The 24,676-nt window shown below is 39.8% G+C and overlaps 1 protein-coding gene across 3 annotated transcripts in view; it reads left to right on the forward strand.

Moving 5' to 3' along the window:
- Positions 1-24,676, forward strand: part of LOC109916988 (solute carrier family 12 member 7-like) — a 221,865-nt gene that overhangs the window by 53,019 nt on the left and 144,170 nt on the right. The window contains exon 1 of one of the 3 annotated variants that reach the window (XM_048607659.1): positions 18,746-18,923. The exons of the other annotated variants lie outside the window; for them this stretch is intronic. Coding sequence (XP_048463616.1) covers positions 18,824-18,923 — 100 coding nt within the window. The 5' untranslated portion in view covers positions 18,746-18,823. Of the gene's footprint in view, positions 1-18,745; positions 18,924-24,676 lie in introns of those variants that run through there. 3 annotated transcript variants of the gene reach the window in all.

Below are 24,676 nucleotides of genomic sequence, written 5' to 3' on the forward strand. Positions count from 1 at the left end.
GGACAGGTCAAGGGGGCGGGATGAGGTTAGTAGGTAGGAGATGAGGGTGCGGCTTGAGATGGGAGGAGGGGATAGGTGGGAGGAAGGACAGGTTAGGGAGGCGGGGACGAGCTGGGCTGGTTTTGGGATGCGGTAGGGGGCAGGGAGATTTTGAAGCTTGTGAAATCCACATTGGTACCATTGGGCTGCAGGGTTCCCAAGCGGAATATGAGTTGCTGTTCCTGCCATCTTCAGGTGGCATCGTTGTGGCACTGCAGGAGGCCCAGGATGGACATGTCGTCTGAGGAATGGGAGGGGGAGTTGAAATGGTTCGCGACTGGGAGGTGCAGTTGTTTATTGCGAACCAAGCGTAGGTGTTCTGCAAAGCGGTCCCCAAGCCTCCGCTTGGCTTCCCCGATGTAGAGGAGGCCACACTGGGTACAGAGGATGCAGTATACCACATTGGCAGATGTGCAGGTGAACATCTGCTTGATGTGGAAAGTCTTTCACTCTTCCTGTTCCTGGCTTAGCCTCTTTTTTTAAGGTGCCACTTATCCCCTTGGCTGGAGATAGAAGATCTCATGACACCTATTTTGAGGAAGAGCAGAGCAGGTCTCCCTGTGTTTTTGGTGATGATGAGTTTTAATGAAGAATTAATAAACGTATAGATGCATCTATTGACATCACACACATTGACCATGCACATTCTCACTCCTTGTCCTGCTGAACTTTGTTTCAATATCATATTCATTTTCTGCACATGCTCTGTGCCTTTGTATATCATGCCCTTGGAATTCTATGTGATGACATAGCGAGTCTGGAATTGTGCACATCTCTGGATTAGTGTGCATGCACTGTAGTGGGTGTTGGCAGACACTGTCTAAATGTATACATGGAGCCATAGTACACAGAAGACAATAGGCATCTCTCTATTCGAGAAAGAGGGAGATGACTGGTTATATATAGCTTGAGGATAACCACTCCAAGCAAGGGGTAGTTTAGGAAGCAGGCCTCCATGAAGAAATGCATTCAGTACAGAGATTGAACCACACCATTTGCTTTATCCTGCACTGTACTGTAGTCATCTAGACCACTGAGCTAACCGTCCCCAGCGATTTCTTTAATTTTGCAGCATGTTTGGATCAGGAGTCAGTGTAGGTCAGTGAGAACAGGCATGAGTTAGGATGCAATTAATAGAGCTTTGTGTCATTTGAATTTGTTTATTTGCATTGTAATGCTGGTGGTTCAGTTTGATTTTATTGCTCATCCATGAAACATGACCAAGATTCTAAATTAAACTGGTCACTTGTCAATCCTTGAATAAGAGTGCACTGCATCAATTTGAGAAAGTAATCTACCCTCAACATCACTGTTAAAAGAATCCAATGTGGCTCTTTCTACTTCTCCAAGGCCCGTTTATTGTTAGTGTAAGGACTACAGATTGCATCCTGCTAATAAATTCTGGAATGAAGAAACTTTTAACTTCTCATTAAATTTTTTGGGCGATTTGATGGTTTGCAACAAATGGTGTAATGTTTGAACTTGAGAATCACACTTCAAGGTATTGTTCTAAATGTGCACTTCTCTAATATAATCGGAGGCATAAGTTTTTATATGCTAATTGGGGGGGAAGAAAAAGATAACCACCCCTTGTATAACACAGTTCTTTCTTTTTTAAAATGACTTCATATCCCAAAGTACTTGAGCATTTGAGCATTTTTGAAATGTAGTCACCATTGTAATAGTTGAAAATGTGACTATTTGCATGGATGCAGAAAGGCCAAATTGGTGATTAAAATAATAGTCAAGTGATTAAATATTGGTCTGAACATGGAAGATCTCCCCTGCTGTTTGAAATATTGTCTGAATCACAGTAAGAAACAGTTTGTAAGACTTGACCATTACTGTACGAACAATTACTTTATAAGGGGGAAGATTACCATTATAATTACAAATGTTAAAAAGAATATCTTTGCTTTGATTGTTACTGATTTTGTGTGAAAGGTACATATTTGGACAAACATAAGAGGAAAGCACTTGTTTTTACTAAAATGAGGCAATTTTGAAAGCACAGTTTATTAATTTCTGTGAGGCAAAAAATGAAAAGCTGCTGAAGAACATAATGCAATTTATTGTCTGCTGCAGATCTTGTAGAAATTTAATTAGTGTACTATTTGAAGTGTTCTTAACCTGGGATCCCTTCTGGCATTCTTTAATTCCCATATTTTTTGTCACTGTAGAAAGAAGCTGAATTATGCCACTATAATCCAGCTCCCCTTTGCCACTATAAACATGCCAACTCTTGTTTTAACTGAGTAATTAGAAACTCTCTTGGGAAGTGGGATTTTAGAAGTCAGAGGCTTCTCAGAGAAGATAATCCCTTCCTTAACTATTGCAGTACTGAATGAATCGAGTACAAACCAAAGGGAGCAAGAAATTGATGTAACCAATCAGACTACTGGTATTCTGTACCTTCTTGCTTTTAAATTGGTATGAGAATCTATTTTATTCTTACTGGTGTAGCTTTAGTTACAATTTTGAGAGATATCTGTTGCTCAAAGCTTCTGATTTTCAAACTCCTTTCATAGGTCAGTCATAACTCCCTGCAGCTCAGTGTGCTAAACTGCACTTTTAGAATTAATATGTATGTAGATATACAAGTAGTTGATTGGTTAAGATTGTCAGAATCTATGACTTGTCCAGAATGTTATTGATTTTTAGGAGAACTTTGAATGGAATATAGAGAAGCTTCTTTGCTCTTCACCTTGCTACAAGATTTTGAAGTAGCCTTGATGTCATAGCCTGGATTTTGCACCAAGAATAATCATTGCACTGTTATTGTTGTGGAATAAATTGGTTTGCAACATCGGGAGTCTGAATCCACACACTATAGATGAAATCTGGAATTTGCTGTCTTTTCCTTCCACCAAGAGCCTTAGCATTGAAATCCACGAAAGTTAGTAGAATATTCACTTGATACTTTCTAATAGAATTTGTATATTTTTAAGTGTAATCAATCTTAATATGAAATAAGCCCCTCTGACTCAGTTTAACTTTATGAGCCTTATTCTTTCCAAATTTAGTGATTGGAAATCTTGAAAAGCGAACTTTTTTTTGTTTTTGTCGTAAAACTCCCTACTCTATCACTTTTTGATTTTACCTTTTTATACATGATTTTCAGGTATCTTTAATATTTCCTGTTTTTGTGTGTGTGTGCGCGCGTGTCTCTCTCACTCATGGTGCTCCAATCCGATTTGAAGGCACATGCAGTTGTTTAATCTGTTTGTACATGCCATGGATTCCCTGTTTTAGAAGGTGCTGTGCTGGTAAGCATCACTAAATCGCAGAAGTTGCTACTGGAAAAACACTTTGAAACATTCAGTCATTCTTGTTGAGCAGCAAGAATTGGTCCTTTCCCACTGCCAAGCCGAAATCCAAGCTGATGTGATATTTTAAAAGGCTGGTGTCATTTGACTGTTGTACTCCACCAAGCAATTCATTTTATTGATGGCACTTTGACACTTAAGATGTAATAAAGCAGTACCAAGAATGCGGGTAAGACTTGCTTCTCTGAATTTTGCCAATCTTCTAATGTGTGAGCCTGGCTGAGTGCTTAAGTCCATACCGTAACTTGATCAACAATCCTGAGACTTCAGGCGAGCATACACGACAACTCTAGCAAGGTTGTTGAGAGAGAACCATTTCGGAGTTAAGTCACCATCACAAGAGAAATCTCAAGACTTTTCTGTTGTTGACGTTTGCCTCGAGAGCCAGATTGAACCAGGTTACCTTGCTTTCTGACTGCTGATTGAATGACTATTTGGTTACAATGATTAATGATACTCCAAATGAAAGTAGGAAATGTAATCTTGCATAGCTTCCTTCAAGGTCATTATGTCAAGAGCTTATTGAGGAAGTTGTCTGGGTTGCACAGAGCAGGTCTGCAAAACTGTGAAACTGCTCTTACCTTTGTGATATGGCTCTTAGCTCCAAACTATTTCAACACACCAACTTTTACAGGGTATCCTATTATTATAAGCAAAGAATGAAATCATTATAATCATTGCAGCATTATTATTACTGAACAGTTTATAAATTTTACCAACATATGACTTTTGCACAAAATATGTGTAATATAACAGCACATCTTGTACTAGCATCAACCAAAAGTGTGTGCAACAGAACAAATTTTGTGGTGCAGATGAACTTATACAGATTTTGTAAGTTTAGATAGTTTGACTCTACTTCTGCAATTTAGAATTCAAAATTGCTGAATCATTTTTCCACACAAAATATTCATTGAAACAAAGATGGTATTTTCATGTCATGATGATAATATCAATAGAAAGTGGTATGTACAGTCCAAGAAGCTCTGGCAGTGGAAAGCTATTGATTTGATAATCTTTCCATAGACTGAAAAAGAGACAATGGATAGGAAGAGGAGGTGAAAATGGTGGAAATTAGAAAGAAACTTCATGAAATTTAAGCAGAAAATGCCACGAGTTAAAGTCATCAATGTACTGGTAAAAGTAGTCAGGCAAGCACCCAAGTAATACTTGACAAAGGATATTCCACAGTCTCCCAATTTCCTCAACTGCTCCGTGTGTTCTGATATACATACTAGGTCTTTGGCCATGTCTTTTCTTTCCCTGAAACCAAGAAATCCCCCAGCACCCAACTCCCAAATTACCTAGGGTCATTGACTCTGTACATCCCACTTCCATCACTTTTCTTTCTAATTCTGCCCACAGTCCTTCCTCTCCCTCTCAGTGCCTCCCCTTGCCTGAGGCATGGCGACCCTCAGGTTAAATCAGAAGTCACTCTCACTCTTGCTTGTTTCCCCCACTCTCCCTGAGAGAGCAGTCCTCCCTCCAGTTAGTCCATAAGTGTAGCCTTGAGCATAGAAAACCAGCAGCATGGAAAATGACCAATCAGCTGATCATGCCATTGCTGCCGAAATAAACAAGCTGTCCATTCTAATCTCACATTCGAACACTTGGTCTGTATCCTTACAAGTTACAGCAGTTAATATGCTGATTCAGGTTCCTTTCTTTTTAAAGAATTGAGCATTTTCACCTCTATGACCAAACGGGGCAGCCAATTCCAGACACCAAGCCACTTGGGTGAAAGGCTTTCCATCATTTCACCTCAAATCCTTACGCTGATCTCCTTTTTAAATCTGTAACACTGGTGGTTGACTTCGCCGTTGGGGAAAATGGGTCTTCCCTATTGAAACCCTTTATTATTTTGTAATCCTCAATTAAGTCACCCCTCAGTCTTCTGTGCTTTTTAACAAAGGCGACTCTATCTGAGCTGATCTTCCTCATACCTGCAATTTTCCAGCCTTGCCAATATTCCTACAAACCACCTCTACTGTGTCAACAGCAACTATGTCCTTGCTGTAATGTGATAAATAAACTGTACATGACTCCTCTAGCCGTGGCCGAACCATTGTCTTGTATAGTCCCAACATACCATCTTCAGGTATCTGTGGACGTGCACTCAGTTCTTCTATCCTTCTCAATGCCTTCCTAATTATTATTTATTCCCTTGCTTTGTTTATCCTCCCCAAACACATAACCTCTCACTTCTCCAGAATGAGTTCCATTTTCCATCCACTTGATTAAATAATTAATCACTTTCTGTTGTTGATAGCCATCCTCTTTTTACTATTGACTAACTGTCAACTTTTATGTCTCCTGCAAATTTCCCAATCATGCCTCCCACATTTAAGTTTAAACCATTACCACAAACAGCAAGGGACCCAAAACTGAGCCATGTGGAACTACTGGAAACTGCCTTCCATTTGCCAGAAATATCCCTCACCCAAAGTCCTTTTCCTTTCCTATTACTGAATCAATTTTGGATCTAATTCTCCACATTACACTGTGTCCCATGATCTTTAACTTTTTGTAGCAGTCTACAACGTTGATACTTGCCAGATGCTTTACTAATATCCTTGTAGACAACATCCACTGCACTACCCTCCTCAATCCTCCCTGCTTCTTCAGAAAGTTCAATTAAGTTGGTAAGATATGACCTTTCATTAACAAAACCATGTTGACTACTCTTGCTTAATTTCGGCTAATCCAGGTAACAACTTCTTAATACTGATTCCAGTAATTTGCTCACCAACAAAGTCAGAATAACTGAACTACAATTATTTGGCTAAACCCTTATACTCTTTTTGAATAATGATGTGATGTTTGCAGACCTTCAATCCTGTATAACCTACCGATGATAATTAGATAATCCCCAGGGGACCTGCTATTCCCTGTCTCTTCCTTTAACAGCCCAGGAGATAGTTCATCTGGCCCTGGTGATTTATCAACCTTCAAGGAACTCAATAGTCTCCATTCTCCTTTTTTCACTTATTTTCTGATATTTTGCACTTCTTTAACTGTGTTGGCATCATCCCTCTCTTTTGAAAACAGAGACCAAATACTCACTCACTTAGAATCCTGCCTACATTTTTGCATCAGAAGTTATCATGTACGTCTCTGACTGGAAAGGATTTACCCTTGGTCAGCCTCTTGCTTTGGATATAGTTACTTCATGTCACACCACACCATTAGTGTATAAAATATCTTTTGAATTTTACTTAATTTTACAGACCTGTAATTTTTCATTCTCCCATAGCTTTCTTAATTTCTTCTTTCACTTCACAATGCTTTATAATCTTTAAGCTTTCTCAGGTACTGCTTTTTTGAGACTGTGTCACAGGCTCTCCTTTGTCTACCTTATCTTGCCCTGAATGCTTCTGGATATCCAAATGATTTTAGATTTGGCACAACCACCCTCATTTTGATAGCGACATGTACTATGCTGCTTGTAGAATCTCACTTTTAAATGCCTCCTCTGACTTGCCATTGACTTTTCTTCAAGTAGCTGTCGCTAATCCACTTTTGCCAGATGATCTGTCAGCTTTGTAATGTTTACCAATCCCCAGTTTAAACTTCTGTTCTAGCTTTCATCCTTTCCATGATGATGCTATTTCTAACTATATTATGATCACTATCTCCAAAATTATTATTCGTTGCTACTTCATCTACTTGCCCAGCTTCACTTCCTGAGAGTAAATCTGGAATTGCATGTTCTCTTGGTGGACTTATGTGCTGACTCAAAAATGTTCTCTTGAATGCAGTTCAAAAATTGTGCCCTCTTCCTTTTCATGCTGATATTTGGGTAATTGTAGTTCCTAATTATTGCCTTATATTGTGCACCTTTATTAATTAACATCTTTGTTTCTTCATTAACTTGGTCACTTCCAGACAGCATTCTTTTTTCCCTAACATGTTAGTAACAGTTGTGGTGGATAAACCCCCCGCCCCCAGACCGGATGACAAAGTAGTGAAAGAGGCGTGTTTACGTGTGGTCGTCTTTGAAGATTGCAGATTGGCAACTGCCAAAGGTAACCCCACTATTTAGGAAAGAAGGGAAAGTGAAAATGAGAAACTACATCTATTAGCCCAGCATTAATCATAAGGAAATGTTGGTATCTATCTTAAAGGATGCAACAACAGGGCACTTAGGAAACAATAGTATGATTTGGGAAGAGTCCATCAATGTGGATTTAGAAAAGGGACATCATGGTTAACAAACTAATTGGGAGTTTCTTGCAGATTAACTATCAGAACAGACAAGGGGAACCTGTGGATGTAGTATATTTAAAAGTTCTAAAGGCTTTTGTTAATGTCCCATATAATGGTTGACAAACACAATGAGGTATAGGATCATAGGATTCAGGAAAGTGCACTGGAATAGATTGAAAAGAGTAGAGGTAAATGGGTCATTTTCAGATTGGCAGGCTGTTGAATATGGTAAGGATCAGTGTTTGGGGCAACGGCTATTCACAATCCATATTAACTATTTAGGTATGGGGATTAAATGTAATATTTCCAAGTTTGCAGATGACAGAAAAGTAGATGGGAATCAGAGTTCTGAGAAGGATGCAAAGATATGTCCAAGAGCCTTGGAGAGGCTACATGAATGAATACAATGAGGAAAAATGTAAGAGTTTCTACTTGGTAGGGAAACAGAGCATGGAGTATTTCTTAAATATTGAGAAGTTGGAAAATTTCAAAGGGACTTGGTGACTTTGTTCCTGAGTCACTAAATGTTAAAATGCAGAATAACAATCAATTAAAAAGACAAATAGTATGTTGGCTTTAAAAACAGAAAGAGGATTTGAGTATGAGAGTGATAGTGTCTTACCGCATTTGTGCAGAACCTTTTGAAATATTGCATTTTTTTTGTTCTCCTTAGCTAAGGAAAGATGTACTTGCTGCAGAGGGATTAAAAGAGGCTCGATTAATTCCTAGAATAAAGGGAATGTCCTCTGAGTAAAAATTAAATCAACTAGGCTGATATTCTGTAGAGTTTAGATATACAAGAGGTGGTCTCATTTAATCATAGTTAATCCTGTAAGAATTTAGTAGGTAGATGCAGGAAGGATGTTTACCCTGGCTGGCATGGGAGGAGTGTAGTACCAGTGGGCACCACTGTATCAGAGGCAGGCTGCTGAGGTCTTAGATGAGGCATTTCATTCACAGTGTGGTACTATAAACTTCAGAACTTTTAATAACTGTTCATGGATTGAAAGAAGCAGCAATAATTCTGTCTGGAATAAACTTAAGGGAAGAAGATAATCAGTTATAGAGGAATTGAAAGCAATTAGCCATGTCTGGGAGGAGTCATCGAAGCTACGTAAACAAAACAGTTTTAACAACTGCTTAATAACTGGCTGCCTTATGCCACAAGGACAAATGATTGCCCTGCAGAAGAATTTAAGGAGTTAATTGCAGAATAGCTGTGTCTTCGGACAGTCAACGCCACAATGTAACAAGGGACAGAGAAGCTACTTCTGATAAGAAGGCAAGTGCAGACTTGAGGGCTCCAGAAGAGTAGTCAATATGTTGGATAACAGAAGGGTGAATGAAAGAATCTAAAGGATCGTCATTAATTTCACACCATAAACTTGAAGGGCAGAAAATTTGTATAAAAAAATCAACTCAAGGCTTCTTCAGCAACAGAACTTCAAAGAACAACACTGCACAAGGATTGAACCCTGGACATCAGAGACAGACACTGTTGGTTGGAATCCGAGCTAAATTCCACCATTAATTGGGTAATAGCCAATTGGGTTGTGAGACTTAATTTGCTTACTTGAAGGGTCTTATTTTGGTTGCTATTTGCAATAAAGTTTAATTGTTTCAGTATTTGATTGTCTGTGAGCTTTATTTTAATAACTAGCCAAATTAAAGGGAGCTACTGATAACTTACCCACAACAGAAGTGTGGTGAGTCTTTGGAACCCTCTGCCCTCGAGGGCTGTGGAGCCTCAGTGGTTGAATTTGCTTACGATTGAGGTCAGTAGATTTCTGAATATTGAAAACATTAAATGATATGGAAATGGTGCTTGAAATAAAAGATGAATCATCATTTCCCTGAATGACAATGCAGGTTCAAAGGGCTGATTGACTTCCTCTTGCTGCAATTTCATACATTCTTGTTCCATTTCCAATTTTGATCTTGCACTATCACCCTTTTGTCATTTTAATCTCTTCTGTGTTCCACCCATTACACACCCACCTTTTATACTTCTGTTATCCACCCTCTTCCTTGTGTAGTTACAACACATTTAAAAGTAAATATATCTGATTAAACGTCTCAACCTAAATGCGGACTTTCTCTTTACAGATGCTGCTGACCCTGCTGAGTATTTTTAGTTTTTCTTATTTCAGATTTCCTGCATTCACAGTATTGAGCTTTCGTGCCAAACTATTGTCTTCTGTTCGACCTGTGTTTGCTGACCTACATTAGCCTCCCAGTCCAACCAACTAGAGCGATAATATTAGTTAGTCAAACGTTGGACTTAACTGTGCCTACTAAATATTGGCAACTGGCAGTGTACTGCTACTTGTCGTAGCAAAGGTAACAATAAGTTTTTCATTTTAGGTAACACCTGATCACATTTTCAGATACAGAATACTACATTTTTTATGTACAAGTGTATTGATATTAACATGATTTCAAAGGTTTCCATAAGAGAACTTGTCAATTTCTCTTCGGAGGATTGTAGGAAATGTATGCCTATTACACACTTAAATGATGCTGCAATGAATCATGACTCTTTATGAAAATTCATAATACTTTGCATCTAAACTAGTTGTTTGCATTTTGTAAGTGCATTTATTTTCCTTCACCCCACCTCTGTTCTTTTGTTATCTGACTCAAATAAACTATCTAACCAAAATGACTCAATTTTTGTCATTGGGTTCGAGCCTTAATATCATCATCTGTGCCTGTTGTGCTCTCACGAAAATATTTCCAATTCCTGGGCATGTACTAAAAACCAAATGTAAGCAGACAATTCTTTTGGCTCGCCTATACTTTCTACAGAGCCTCCCACTTCCCACATTTTATGAGAAGCAAGACTTGACACACAGCTTCAAGTTTGACTGTGTCAACCTTGCACAGTTCTGATGTGATCTAACAAATTAATTTACATTGTATTCTCTGTGCAAATGAATCGAGTGAGTTTGTATTCCATTAGACTCATGGACATTCGATGACTTATCGTCTGTGGCCTCCAGACCCCCTCTCTTGCTCAGTAGCTTTTGGTTGGTATTTTTCCATTGTCGATTTCCATCTCTGGGAAATGATGCAGTCCCTAATCTCCCTGGCCTATTCTGCTAACTTATCAAATTTGATCTAAAACCAATCTATTTGATTTGCTTTAGAATGCTCCAATACATTTAGTGGAGATCCAGAACAGCTACTAGAATATTTTTTTGAAATTACAGTCCATATCATTGGAAATATCAAACAATTTTGCAAGGTCCCCCAACAAGAATGAGAGCATCCAGTAAATCCATCTTGATGATAGGTTATTTCTTAGTCAACAAATGTCCAGCAGACTGCAGAAAGATCACCTGCGATTCTTGAGAAAGTACCATAGAATGTTACGCTGGCCTGAGGGGACAGACAGGTCCTCTGTTTAATGTCTTGCCTAAAAGTTGTCTCTTCCAATAGTGCTGCACTCCCTCCATTCTTAACACTGCAAATTCCTGTCTGTTCTTAACCGGGTTTCTTTTGCTCCTATGATGCTGCTTGGCCTGCTGTGTTCATCCAGCCCTGCACCTTGTTGTCTCGGATTCTCCAGCATCTGGAGTTCCTACTATCTCTGATACATCATCCAATTTAGTTTTGCTGGAGTTGGTTTGTATATTGCATATTATTCTACGGCAGAGCTTTTAATCTTTAATTTATTAACCTAGTTCGTTAAACTGCGCAGGTTGGCATCTGGTGACACACAACATTAAAGTCCCTTGAACAAACAGCAAAGATAATTTCCCAGTGATTCACACTGTGAATGCAATCAATCTTTTTTGGAACAACACTTCTTCTGTTTACCCTGTGTGTGGCGTGAGTGCTGATCTTGCGTAAGCTGCTTCACCTTTCTGTAAGAAAAATGTGCGAAAAGAGAAAGTGAGTCATTGCTTTTTCTTAAATAAAAACACACCCTTGGGAATATAGTTGTTTGCTAAAGGGGGGAGGAGGCAAGCATTGACTAGCTGCTGCCATTCTACAGAAATGATGCCCACTAATTCAGTCGGCCTCAGGGTGCGTTTTGTTCTCCGTTTTTTTTTCTTTTCCATAGCACAATTACACTACCAGCTCCAGTTTCTCCTATATCCATGAATCCAGTCATTGCTGAGAATCAGGTCGGACATTGAAGGGGATGACAAAAAGCCACTTACTCTTCACTGTAGTACCAGTTTTACAACCAGTCCCGCTCAACAGTAGCTGGAAACAAACCTGAAATATCACATGCTGAAACATCTGAATGATGTGCACTAGCGAATGGCAGCAGCATAACATGGCAGTGGATTACTCTACAATGCCTCACCCAATTTGGAGCTATTCTTCATCTGTCACCTTGCTAATGTGTACATTTCACTGTGGCAGGCTGTCCACTTCATCTGATGTTTGCATTTGCGTATCCAACTGGGATATATTTTATAACTGAGTAATGCATGGAAGGTGTTTGTATCTGTCAGCCAGGGCTCCCTGATTGAACCAGGTTAACAGCTCCAATCAGAGAACTCTGATTCTATGAAGTCCACTTGGCTGACCTTGTTACAATTGCCGCACAAATAATTCCGCATTGTAGTATGTGTGGTATGAATGATGAGTGAGCAGGGTCAGGGAGGAGGAAGGACCAGATGTGGTTAGCCGTAATAGGTAGCAGAGGCCCACCCAGCTTGTTTTGAACTTGATGCTCTCCTTTACTTAGAATTAATGTGTTTGAAGATGAATGCTTAAAGACAGTATTGTACTGAGGGAGTTAATGTGCATGTCAACTTAGTGTAGCCATGCATTCCGCAGTCACTATGTTCACTATCCTCCCACAGACAACTTTTTAAAATCCTTTTGTGGAATGTTGGTGTTATTGGTAAGACTACATTTTCTTGCTTATCCCCAGTGGCCCTTGAAGACGGGGGATGAGCTTCTGTCTTGAATTACTGCAGTCCGTCCGGTGGAGGTGTAGTTACAGTGCCATTAGAAAAGGAGATGCAAGATTTTGACACTGCGCCAGTGAAGAAACAACAACTTGTAGTTCCAAGTCTGCGTCGTGTACTGCTTGAAGGGGAACTTGCAGGTGGTTGCATTCAGATACATGTGCCACCCCTGTGGTTCTAGGTGGTAGGGTCATGGGTTTTTCAGGAGCCATGGCAAGTTGCTGCAATACATCTTGTATATTGTATCCATGGCACTGTGTGTCAGTGCTGGGTGGGCTGTCAATCAAGCAGCCTGCTTTGCCTTGGATGATGCTGAACTTCTTTAGGGTTATTGGAGCCACATTCATCTCGGCAAGTGGAGAATGACGTGTGCCTTGTGGACACGCCTTGTGGGGGTGGAGTATGGAGATTGGTAATGAGAAAAGCTCAGAAGGAAAGACTGTTTTTATACCATTGAGCTTCCCAAATTTTTTTTTAGTTCTGCACGCATTGTTAAATTTCATCTTCCATGTCGGAAGGTTGCCCATTTTCTGTATAGTTAGTGCTGTTCTGTGACGGACACAAAGGACAAAATTTTCCTGCTGACACTTGTTATTTTCATCTTGTTTGGGAATTACTTAATATGGTTCAGCAAGAGTCGGTGCTAACTGCTGCGCAGCATGCTAGATACTATCTTTCTTTTGTCGTTTGTTACATTTGGTACAGAATCATAAAGCAGCTTAAAGGAGAATCATTCAACACCACCAACAAATCTTGAAACATCAGCCCTTTCCATTCTAAGTGTGTCCCTTCCTATGAAGAATCATTTGAAATTTAAAGTGAAAATGGGAGGAAAGCACAGCAATTTGTGAACAGCCGAAGAAAATGGGCTCGCTAATGTTACATAAGTGACCCTTCATCAGAACTGCAAGATGATGGGAATTGTCACAATCCTAAGGAGAAGCACACCAGAAATTGAGCCCCGTTAATTGAAGAGTTGTCACAAATGTGTGAATAACCATCTTAGTGATTTTAAATTGGTCAATTTTCCTGTTGTTAACCCGGTATCTCAATTCGCTTGAGGAGTTAGAAGTTCTTTTAAATGACTGAGTGCTGGGTTTCTTCCATTCACAGATGGAGAGAGAGAGAGACAAGTCTTGGCTTGCAGGCTTTTAATAGTCTGGGTGCAACTTCCTCCTTGTTTCTCAATTCTGTATCGAACTGCAACTTTTCTATAAAAGCTGTTGTGAGGTAGCCCAAAGACATTTAATGCCAGTGAATCTCAAGTATCAAATTCAATGCTTTCAAAAATTATATGACCTTGTGTAACAATAAATGAACACAATACAATTCCACGTTTGACTTCCAAATTGCTTTAAGATGAGACCAATTAATTCTCTTTCAAGACAACAGTGTCTAAAAGTTCTAGTTTCCTGGTTTATATTCCAAGGAAAACCTTTACAGAATGAAAAAACTAAAGGGAGATCTTGTATTATATAATAACTAACTGACATTATCTCTTTCAGCTTGCTAAAATTTTAAAAATAGCCACTTGCTTTTAAATGAAATCTCTCCCAAGTGTGAGAGACATGGAAATTGAGCACAAAACCTAGACTGGCTCTCCTGGTGCAGTAACAATAGATGGTGTTGTCGTTTGAATAAGATTAAATAAAAGGTCCATCTGCTGTCCTGGCTGAGTGTAAAAGAAAATCTCATGATATTATTTGAAGAAAGATAAGAGAATTTGAGCAAGTATTTTCCCTAATATTCTGGTTACTAACCAACATCACTAACCCAGATCACTTGCCACTATTAGATTACAGTGGCAGCTTGGGTGTAAATTGGTTGCTGTGTTTCCTACATTAATAAAATGATTGTATTTATTTTTCTATTTTTTTTCTTTGTTTTTCTCTGAGGAGATTGTAATTTCTTGGTTCTATATTTTTCTTCCGGTTATATATATATTTTCCCGTTATATACGCCTACACTACTGCCATATAGCAGTAATGCTTATTTTTCCCCACAGCATCCATTTTGTGTATGTGTAAGTACAGGAGTCAGTAAGAACACAAAGTGCAAAATAATTTTATTTGACATTTCCACCACCAGGAAAAACACATGTGGCCAATGAACCGGTAACAAGCAAAGCTCGGAATGGATAATTCTACAATGATTGTATTTCGGGATGTTTTGAGAGAATGATAGGTACCAAATCAATCAAAGTCTTTTTATTATTTTCCACAGGAAACAACATTTCTAATTCTTTTTCCTCTTTATTCTCAAGTTCCCAAACTCTTTTGATAACTAACTTTTAAGGGGCTTGCTCCCTTCTCCTAGTTTTCAGTTGCCATAAGAAGGTCAAACTGTAAGGTTTACCCATCTTTTCACTTTACAGATTTTTTTCAACATTTTAGATTCGAGGAATTGAAGCTTTTTTTAATTTCCTTGTGGGACCTGAGTATCGTTAGCTAGTCAGCATTTCTTGCCTGCACCTAGTTGCCCTTGCAAAGGTGGTAGTGAATTGATTTGTTGAATTGTCGCAGACCATGTGTCGTAGATGGACCCACTTTGCCCATAGGGAGGGAACTGCAGGATTTTGACCCAGTGCCAGTAAAGGAACGGCGATACATTTCCAAGTCAGGCTTGTGAGCGGCTTGGAGGAGTACTTGCAGGTGGTGGTGTTCCATGTATCTGCTGACCTTCTTTCTAGATGGAAGTGGTTGTGGGTTTGAAGGTGCTGTTTAAAGATCCCTGAATTTTGCTTTCACATGCACAATCTTTGCTAGAGGATGTTGTCTTGGAGTTAAATCGCTGTCAGTTTGTTGACAGAGGGTGACTTGACCTTTTTAGGGATTTTAGTAGATCAAAACAACAGACCATTGAACTGCATAACACAAAAGAAGTAACGTCTGAACTGTACAGAGCTCCAGTCAGATTGTAACTTGAGTACAGCATCCTGCTATGTATGTTCTGATACAAAGTAAATGTTGAAACACTGGTTTAAGGACACTAGCAATCAGCCTTGCAGCTGTTAGTCTGCATTTTAAGGAAAGATTGAAGAGACTAATAAACTCAGACTGGCATATGATAAGTGAGCTTGTAATTAAACAAGCTAGTATAGTGAGAGTAAGCCCAAAGCTATGTGGATCATAACTAAGAATCAGTATATTAGGATAATTTTAGACTACTCCTCATCCACAATTAGAAAACTCCTAGATAGGAAATAGATTTAAAACCTTGGAATCTTCTAAAACAAATAGGCAGGATCTCTTCGGATGTATTTAGAGGTCTGAATGACTTTCCTCATCTGAAATAATCCTGTGATCTGTTAATTTTTAAGAATTTCTAGAACTGAACTCTGGCAATCTTAAAACTTCATTTAGTTTCAAGAAATGGGCTTTCCAATTGGAATGGCACAGTGGGTCATTCCCTGACCTCAGTTGCTCTCACTTGATGCAGTTGATAAGCAAGCACCTGGATAATAGAAGAAAATCTTTCGCCAATGATCATGGTCCCTGAGACTGTATGTGTATGAGCTGTTCTGTGATGTTTTGTCACAGGCTCTTAAATTTAGGAGGACAGTAGAATTAATTGCGATGAAGTGGTGGAAGATGTTCTGCAGCTGCTGTAAATCTCCAAACCTTTTGAAACCACAGAAGACTTCAACTTACTGACTTGGCATGTATCTGGTGTAAAATCAGCCAGCTGTTTTGGAATATGAACAATATGCTTTTCCATTCACTTTGATCCACAATATCAATGTTATGCTCAGACAGCAAATTTGAAAATCTGCGTTTGTATTGTATTGCTACATACAATGGCATCATTTGAGAAGCTGGACACTGTCTAGAACATAGTTTACTTATTGATGGTCAGTCTATCTGCCCGTGACCCACTCTGTAAATTTATGGGATGCATGGCAGAACCTCCTAAACCCTCTGTCTCTATCACCTAGAAGGACCAAGGCTGTAAGTGCATAGGAACACTTTCAATACCAAGCCAGCCACTTTCCTAGTTTGGACATGTATGACTATTCCTTCATTCTGCTGCTTCTAAATATTGGTGCTCACAATGTGTCATGGCTGTTGGGAGTACATTTTAACCAAGTAGATGTAATTGTCCAAACAGTTTTATGCCACCTACATGTGGGTATTAAGGGATAGGCAATTCAAGCCAGCTTTGGTGACACAAAAACACATTCAGAATCAGGGTCTGTCACTACTCTTGGGTAATGAACCCAGTTCAACCCACCACCCTTGCCCTAAGATGATTTGCTTTTACTCCTACTTTAACTGTTTTCTACTTGGAGCAATGTTTTAAAACCATCTTGGTTTAATTTTAGTTCCCAATTATTCGCAAAATCTTGAATTTGGTGATTTACATTATGTCTGGCCATTATCTACATAATATAGTTTATGGAAATCCAAATGGGTGACACATCAGTAGTGTTAATATTAAATCACATGCCGCAAGATTTTGAGGTAACAAGGTGTAGAGCTGGATGAACACAGCAGGCCAAGCAGCATCAGAGGAGCAGGAAAGCTGATGTTTCGGGTCTAGACCTTCTTCAGAAATGGGGGAGTGGAAGGGGATTTTCTCCAGCATCGGCAATTCCTACTATCTCCGCAAGATTTTGATATGCCCCATACTTTATAACTCTCTTGAGCTGGAATTTCTCACTGCTTTTCATCCCAAAATTTACTGCAGCATGAGACCTTAGTGATACATTAATGCAGCCTATTTCCAAAAACTTTTGTATTCTCCCTTATCAATTCCAACAATATTTCTCTTGTGCAATCTTTTTTAATACCAGTTTCTGTAATAAAGTAATCTGATGTGCAAATGAAGCAAATCGTGAATAAAGTTGTGCTTTCAGCTAGAACACTAATAACTGGTCTATTTGTCCCTTTATCTTGTTGCTGTTTATAGGTCATGGGCATGTTCAAATTGGTGGCTGTGCTTATCTATGTAAAGTAGTTATTTTTGACTTGTAAACACTCTGACATCTTTAAGATGTGACATGAGCAATGTAAATGCAGATTCTTGCAGTTCACTCTCTTTACTTCCCTCCACCTCCGCAATATTTTCTTTTTGTCTTCCTTTTCTCCAACATCCTCCTATGGTTACCAACTCTGCGTGGATTTATTCTGAGATGTTTCATCATATGATTGGCTGACCTCTTGACTTCGACCTTAGTCACCGAACATCTATTTTCCGTGCACTGATTTCCTGCACCAGTTATAAATCAGACTGCCTCTCAATAACTGGTTGGATTAGGTTTAAAATACTTAATATCCCATGGTTGTTTTTCTTTTCAAATCAAATTCTTTGGGTTGCAAATAGCAGTATTCCTGGAAGTTTCTGTTGTCCTGGAGTCTTCCAGAATTCAACCTGAGGGAGTTGGCAATTCCCTCCCTTTTTTTGTGCATTTTTTTCACCCTTAACATCTCTTCCTCCCTTGCTGTATTTTTCTCCCTCTCTTCATCGCACTTCTTTCTATGAGGGCAGAAAACTGCATTAGTTTGTTGCACCTATTTAGTTCCAGGCTCTTTTGGAAGTTTAGGGGTGAAGATTTGAGACCTGAGTACTAAATAACAAAACTGTTACACCTTACCATTAGTGTATCTTGTAAGTTCCGGCACTAAGCATATTTATCCCCACATGATTATGCTTTATCTCTGAAATTTCCTAAAACAGCCCTCTGGTAACTTTTCCAGGTGTAGTTGGACTTTAGCCTCTTGCTTATTAAATTCTTCTATTTTAATAACGTTTGATTTCTTTCTTCTTCTACATATTTTATGATTTTCCCGCTAAGAGATATTACACAGATAAGCAGGTGGGACTTGAACCTGGGCATCCTGGCTCAGAGATAGGGACACTACCACTGTGCCAGAGGCACCTTTTCCTCATAATCTTCACTCCTAAATCAACTCCCTCTAAAGTAGGAATAAAAATAGATTTCAATCCTACTAAAATTGAATTTTCCATAACCATAAGGATATGATTTGTCAACTGCATATTTTAAAGAAATAAATCACACAAAAATTCCTTTTTCTTAAAAAAAAGTGTGCTTTAATAAGTATCCAGTTAGTGGGTGAAGAGACAAACTTTCTTAGGTCTGACCCAGTGGTGGATGTGGAAACTGCCTTTGCTTCAGTTTAGACAGTTAAACCAGGACACCTGAAGTCATATCCTGAATCAGTACAATATTCTGCCCAAGATGGGTGGAGAGTTGTGGTTTCCATATAAGGCAACGTGTCACATGGTCACATCCAAGCAATAGAACTAGAACAGCAAGTTCACACGAGCCGAGTCACAGAAGTCCAGACACATGGTGTGAAAATGCCGACCAACTTTACTGTTCTGCCTGTGGACGATGAAGGAGCCCCAAAGGAGGGTACAAGCCTCGCTGCAGAGGACGACCCCGAAGTACATGCATCTGGTGAGTGAACAAGTTACGAGCAAAAACCCTACGGGCTAGAGCTACTTGCTTTGTTGAACAATGGAAAAGCAGGTTGGAACAAGCAGGTGTTGGGATCCTCCCACACAGCCAATTTAAGAAGCAAGAATTTTATCTCTTCGACAATTAGCTGGGAGTGGTGTGAATTTCTGTTAGAGTATCAGCACTGATATTTGTTTTTTTTTGTTACATATAAAGCATATCTGTGAACAGTGAACTGCAGCCATATCTGGAAACTCCAATCAGAGATGCACACTTGCTGTTAAGCCTATCTGCAGTACTTTTCGTTTATTTTACGTTCCAGTATACCTTAAAATCTAATAAATGTGAACTCATGGTTCCAGTAGCAAAGTCATAATACCCCAGTTTACTTATTATTGCTATTAGTCTCCATTTGCCCTGTTCTGCGTTTGTAAGCCCTTATTTGTTCCTTCCAAATCAAATGTTATTATCTGACCCAAATATCTTTGAAGTGACCGGACCACATTCCGTGGTTTAAGGAGGTAGTGCCCAACTTGATGGAAACAAATAATTAGACTCCATAGACATCACTGAACTGAACTTGAGGCTAATATTTGATGTAAAAAAAGCTATACATAGTGATGTGTTCTAGGCAGTATTTTGTTCCTTCCACATCCTGTGTTTTTTGTTGAGACGTGTTTTGATGTAGAGACCTGTCTTTTTTATAAGTGAAGTGAACAGTACAGACAGTATGAGTTACAAATATAATTTGAATATGTTTAGATGTGGTTGTGACACCTCAGGAAGGAGGCGGATAGTGAGATTTAACAGCAATTACTTTTATTTATATAGCTCCTTCAAACAGAGAAACATCCCAGTGTGCTTCACAGAGAATGATCGAACAAAATTTGACAGTGAGCCACCTGAGGAAATAATGGAGCCAATGTGAGATTAAGGAGAGAAGAGAGGTGGTAATAGTTAAGAAGAGAATTCCAGAGCTCTGGGCCTTGGTCATTGAAGACATGATCAGCTGTGATGTGAATGCATTTAGAGTACAGATATCTCAATGGGTGTAGGCCTGGAACACATTACAGGTGATGGTGGAACTGTGGATGCAAATGCTGGGCAGCAAGGCCTTTTGAAGGCTTTGCCATAATCAGGGGCTGATGTACATTATTGTTCAAAGGGATGGTGGAGGAATGGACAAAGACACTGACAACAGAGGATTGGATGACCTCCAAAATATTAAGGGTAAATATGAGCCAGCAGGAGTGCCTTTTGAGTAGTTGAATCTAGATGTAACCGAGATGTGGATGAGGGTTTTGGCAGCACATGAGGGAGGGATGGAGTTGGAAAATATGTAACTTTAGTGATGGTAGAGGTACATGGCAGAAATTCATTGCCTGGTTGAATATGATGCCGGTATTGTGAAACAGTCCTGAGAGCCTGAGTTCAGCCTGAGAGAATTGTTAGGGAGAATGACAGAGTTGTCGACAAGTGTACATAGTTTGTGGTGTGACTGAGAAGAATAGTTTTATCTTTCCCAATGTGCAGTTAAGGAACCTTTTCCTTGCCCTGTGCTAGATGCCTGGCAAACCTGACAATTCACAGGAAGCTGGTGGATCAGGATATTGGCACGGATAGAAAATTGGCTAATGGGCAGGAAACAGCGAGTGAGGATAAGAAGTTCTTTTTCAGGTTGACAACCCACAAGCAATGGGTTACCCAGAGATCAGGACTGGGACCACAACTGTTTCATAATATATATTAATGACTTGCAGGAAGGAAGTGAATGTATGGCTGTCAGATGACGCAAAAAAAAGTGAAAAGATAGGTCGTGAGAGTGTTACACATAGTTTAGAGATATTGATGGATTAGGTGGGCAGAATGTTGGAAAATGTAATATAATATGGGAAGATATGAAGTTCATTTTTGGAAGTGAGAACAGAATGTTATTTAAAAGGAGAAAATCTGCAGAAAGCTGCAACACAAAGGGACTTGGGAGGACTTGTACACAAAACACAAAGCTCGCACACGTGCATCAGGTCATTGGGGAGGCTAATGGAATGTTGGTCCTTATTTCAAAGGGTTTGGAGTGTGAGTAGGGAACTCTTACTGCAACGTTCTGGTGAGATCACATCTGGAGTACCATGAGCAATTTTGGTTCCCTTATTTGAGGAACAATGTCATGTCATTGGAGACTGTTCAGAGAAGGTTCACTGGGTTGAACGCTGGTGTATTGGGGTTGTCTTATGAGCAAAGGCTAAAATTGCTGGGACCCTACTCAGTGGAGTTTAGAAAAATGAGAGATGATCTCATTGAATTACACTGGATTCTTAAGGCCTTGACAGATTAAATGCTGAGAGGATGTTCAACCTCATGGGAGAGTCTAGGATTAGAGGGCATAACCTCAGAACGAAGGGGCACCAATTTAAGACTAAAATGATACAGAATTCCTTCTCTGAGGAACTCCTTGCCACAGAGAGCTGTGGGAGCAAAATTCTTGTGTATATTTAAGGCTAAGATCAGTAGGGCAATGAAGGATTGAGGGGGAAAAAGCAGGAGTGTGGATATGAAGAATGTTGAATCAGCCATGATCCTATGAATGGTGGAGCAGGCTTGAGGAGCAGAATGGCCTACTCCTGTTCCTATCTCTTATGGTCTATTGAGACATGATGAACTAGAGCCGGTTTTTGCCATTGTACATGATGCTGTGTTTTTGGATGATGTTGCTGAGCAGAAGGTTGTAAATGAGAAACAAGAGCCAAGGATGGGTTTAAAGGGTGGCAGATGCAAAGGTGATGGATGAGGGAGAGTAACCATTGCTGATGATTCTTTTACTATTATTTAATACATAAGGAGGAAGTAGATTGGCATCCAGGTGGGTGGGATTGTAAGACATTGGAGGATGATGTAGCCAGTCGTATCAAGACTGCTGGTGGATGGAATAGGGTAAGGAAGGATAATTTACCTATGTTAAAGAAATGTCCTGAAGAGTCAAAAGATTGGCCATCTCCGCCCAAAGCAAGGACAAGACCCCTGATTTTTGAGGGGTTTCAGCTTGGATTTGTGGGCAAGAATAGCACAGATTTAGGAGGTAGCATTCCAGCACTTTGGAGAAAATGGGCCAGTAGTTTGATGGGATAAGGGGTTAAATTAAGGCTTTTATTGGGCAGCATCTGTTGTGAGAAATAGTCAACATCTCAGACCAGTGAACTTTGTCAGCAGATTTTGAGAAAATGCTGAGGTAGGGAGCAGTGGGGTGAGGAGAGGAAAGTTAAGAGAAGTCTGTAAAGGAGCTGGAACAGAGGACTGGTTAGATAAACAGCAGGTTCCTTATTGACATCTGCTCTCTTGGGGTCTAAAAGGTGAAGAGTGGTTATGATCTGAAAATGAGCCTGGAAAGTATTAAAGTACCTAATCAAAAAGTAAGGTTTTGCTTTTTGAGTTTATAAGACTGTGTGTAGGATGCCAAGGACAGGTCAGACAGTAGAGATGTCGGGCACACTTTGAAGAGGAAATCATTGAGTTGGTAACAGGCCAGACCGTGGACCTCAGATGGGAGAAACGGTTGACTGAAAGAATTTGGAGACTGTGTGGAAAACTCGTGATATCTCAAAGATGGGAAAAGAAATGAAGATAACAGAAGTGTTCAACAATTTGCTAAGTTTCATGAAATATGATGGATGTGGTTGAAACTAAGGTCTATTAGCTTGATCAGAGAAAAGATGGTCTGAGAAAACAATTGATGTGGCATGGATTGAAGTTGGAAGAAGGGAAGGGATTGATGGATATGGAGGGGCATTGGTATTCCAAGAGTTAGACCTTGCCCTTCTTGATGCCAGAAAGAAAGGATAACTTGGAGAGAGAGAGGGGGGGATATTGATCTCTGAAGGCATTGAAATCACCAGTTCAAGGAATGCTGAATATCTTGGAGATATTCTTAATCTTGGGCTGATCAAAAACATCAAAGTTGATTATTATGGACTGGGTTTTTCTGGAGCCTCTAGGGTCTCAACTGCTGGCTGTTGAGTAGCTGAGAGACTTGCGTTGCTTCCTCTGAAGGCCTGCACGTATTTAGAGCCGCTAATGCACTTGACCAGTAAGTGACAGGCCTTTCCTAAGCTAGAGGACCCACAGGTAGCAATAACAGAATTGGCTGGCAGCTCTTTTGAATGGCAATGTCTTTGGGGAGGTCTTGGTTGATACCTGGGATAAAGCATCAACTTGGATCATAGTTTGAATAATGGTGGGAGAGGTGTTGTGTGATGGGATGGGGTGGGGTGGGGTGGGGTGATGTGATGTGATGGAAGAGGAGTGTAGGAGGTTAGCAGCAAAGGTGAGGGGTGGTTCTCAGGCACTTCTTTCCTGATGTTCCTTGATCGAGCACAGGTGGAGTGCCTTTCTGAATGTGAGAGCTGCCCAGGAGAGCCCGAGTAGTCCAGTGGTTTGTCATGCACGCTTCATGTTGAGTGGCCTACCTGCCACTTGGTTAATAGTTGCGGTAGCAGGGGGAGGCCCTGAAGTACTAATTAATTGCTGACTTACAGGCCTCAATTGGGAGTGGGACAGGAAGTCCAGCCATGAGCCTTTCCACACCAAATGAATTCTGGCAGAGGCAGGAAGTGGCATGGTTCAGGTATGTCACCAAATTAAATGCCCTTCCAGCTTCCAAATAACTTAGAGAGGCCATAAAATTCCAACCTGCAAGCAGCTTGCGAAAACATGGCTTGTATTCCCATGAGTATTGAGGACTGATGGGTGATTAGTTTGACACGTTTTAAAAATGACACAAAAGCATTCCGTGCAGTAGATAAAGAAAAGCTATAGCTTCTGCTTAAGGAATCCAGAACAGTAAGGCATGATGATCAGTGCTAGGCCATTTTAGAATGAAATCAAGAAGTAGCTTTTCACACATCTGGTAGTGGGATTATAAAGTTTGGTTCTTCCAAATGGCTGTGAATGTTAGAATTGCATTTGTTTTTGGGACTTGGACTTTTGTTGAAAGAGTTTAGATCAAATGTGGCTAAATTGAGCTGAGACACTGATTAGCTATGCTACAATTTGAATCATGAATGGCTTGATCCTATTCCAAATCTCAAATGTATTCTCATCTTGTGGAAGTTGGTCCTAAATTGATTCCCTTCCAACTGATAAAAGGAATATGTGTGATTGAATGAATTGATACATGACTGGAAGAGATGGAACATTGTGCCTATATTTTGGGTATTAATTGTTGTTGAGGACTTCATGCATATGACCACCTAGATGTCTGTCTGCCACCTAGTTTGGAAGCCAGTGACTGTTTTCATGACCCCTGCCCAAAAAATAGGCACATTGTGTGTAAAGTGGATCCCAATGTTGGTGATAGGGCCCTGACCAAGTTTGTAGAGTTTGTGAGCATCCAGTCATTCTTTAGTTTTCAGTGTATTTTAAGGGAGACTGCTTCAAAGAGATGATGAAATATTTTAATACTTCAGTTGGATCGAGGAATAGTAGGAGCACGCTGCCATCTTCATTCAGATGATCAAAATCATGCCAATTCTTTCAAAAAAAAAATCCAACTCACTCCCTCCTTACTCTCTGCAATTTCAACTTCAGTGGCAACTTGTGTAAATGTAGTCCCTCATGTGACATTGGCAGTAACTGTTGAGATATTTTCCAGTCTTGTGCATTAGGACTCTGAAGAAGCACCAAACAGCCTATTGTGCTGTTTTGACCTGGGATTTTAAAGTTCTGATGGGTAGTATTATATTGTTCAGGCCCTTTTCCTG

This window comes from Rhincodon typus, chromosome 2 (assembly GCF_021869965.1).
Source record: "Rhincodon typus isolate 14 chromosome 2, sRhiTyp1.1, whole genome shotgun sequence".
Classification (NCBI taxonomy): Eukaryota; Metazoa; Chordata; class Chondrichthyes; order Orectolobiformes; family Rhincodontidae; genus Rhincodon; species Rhincodon typus.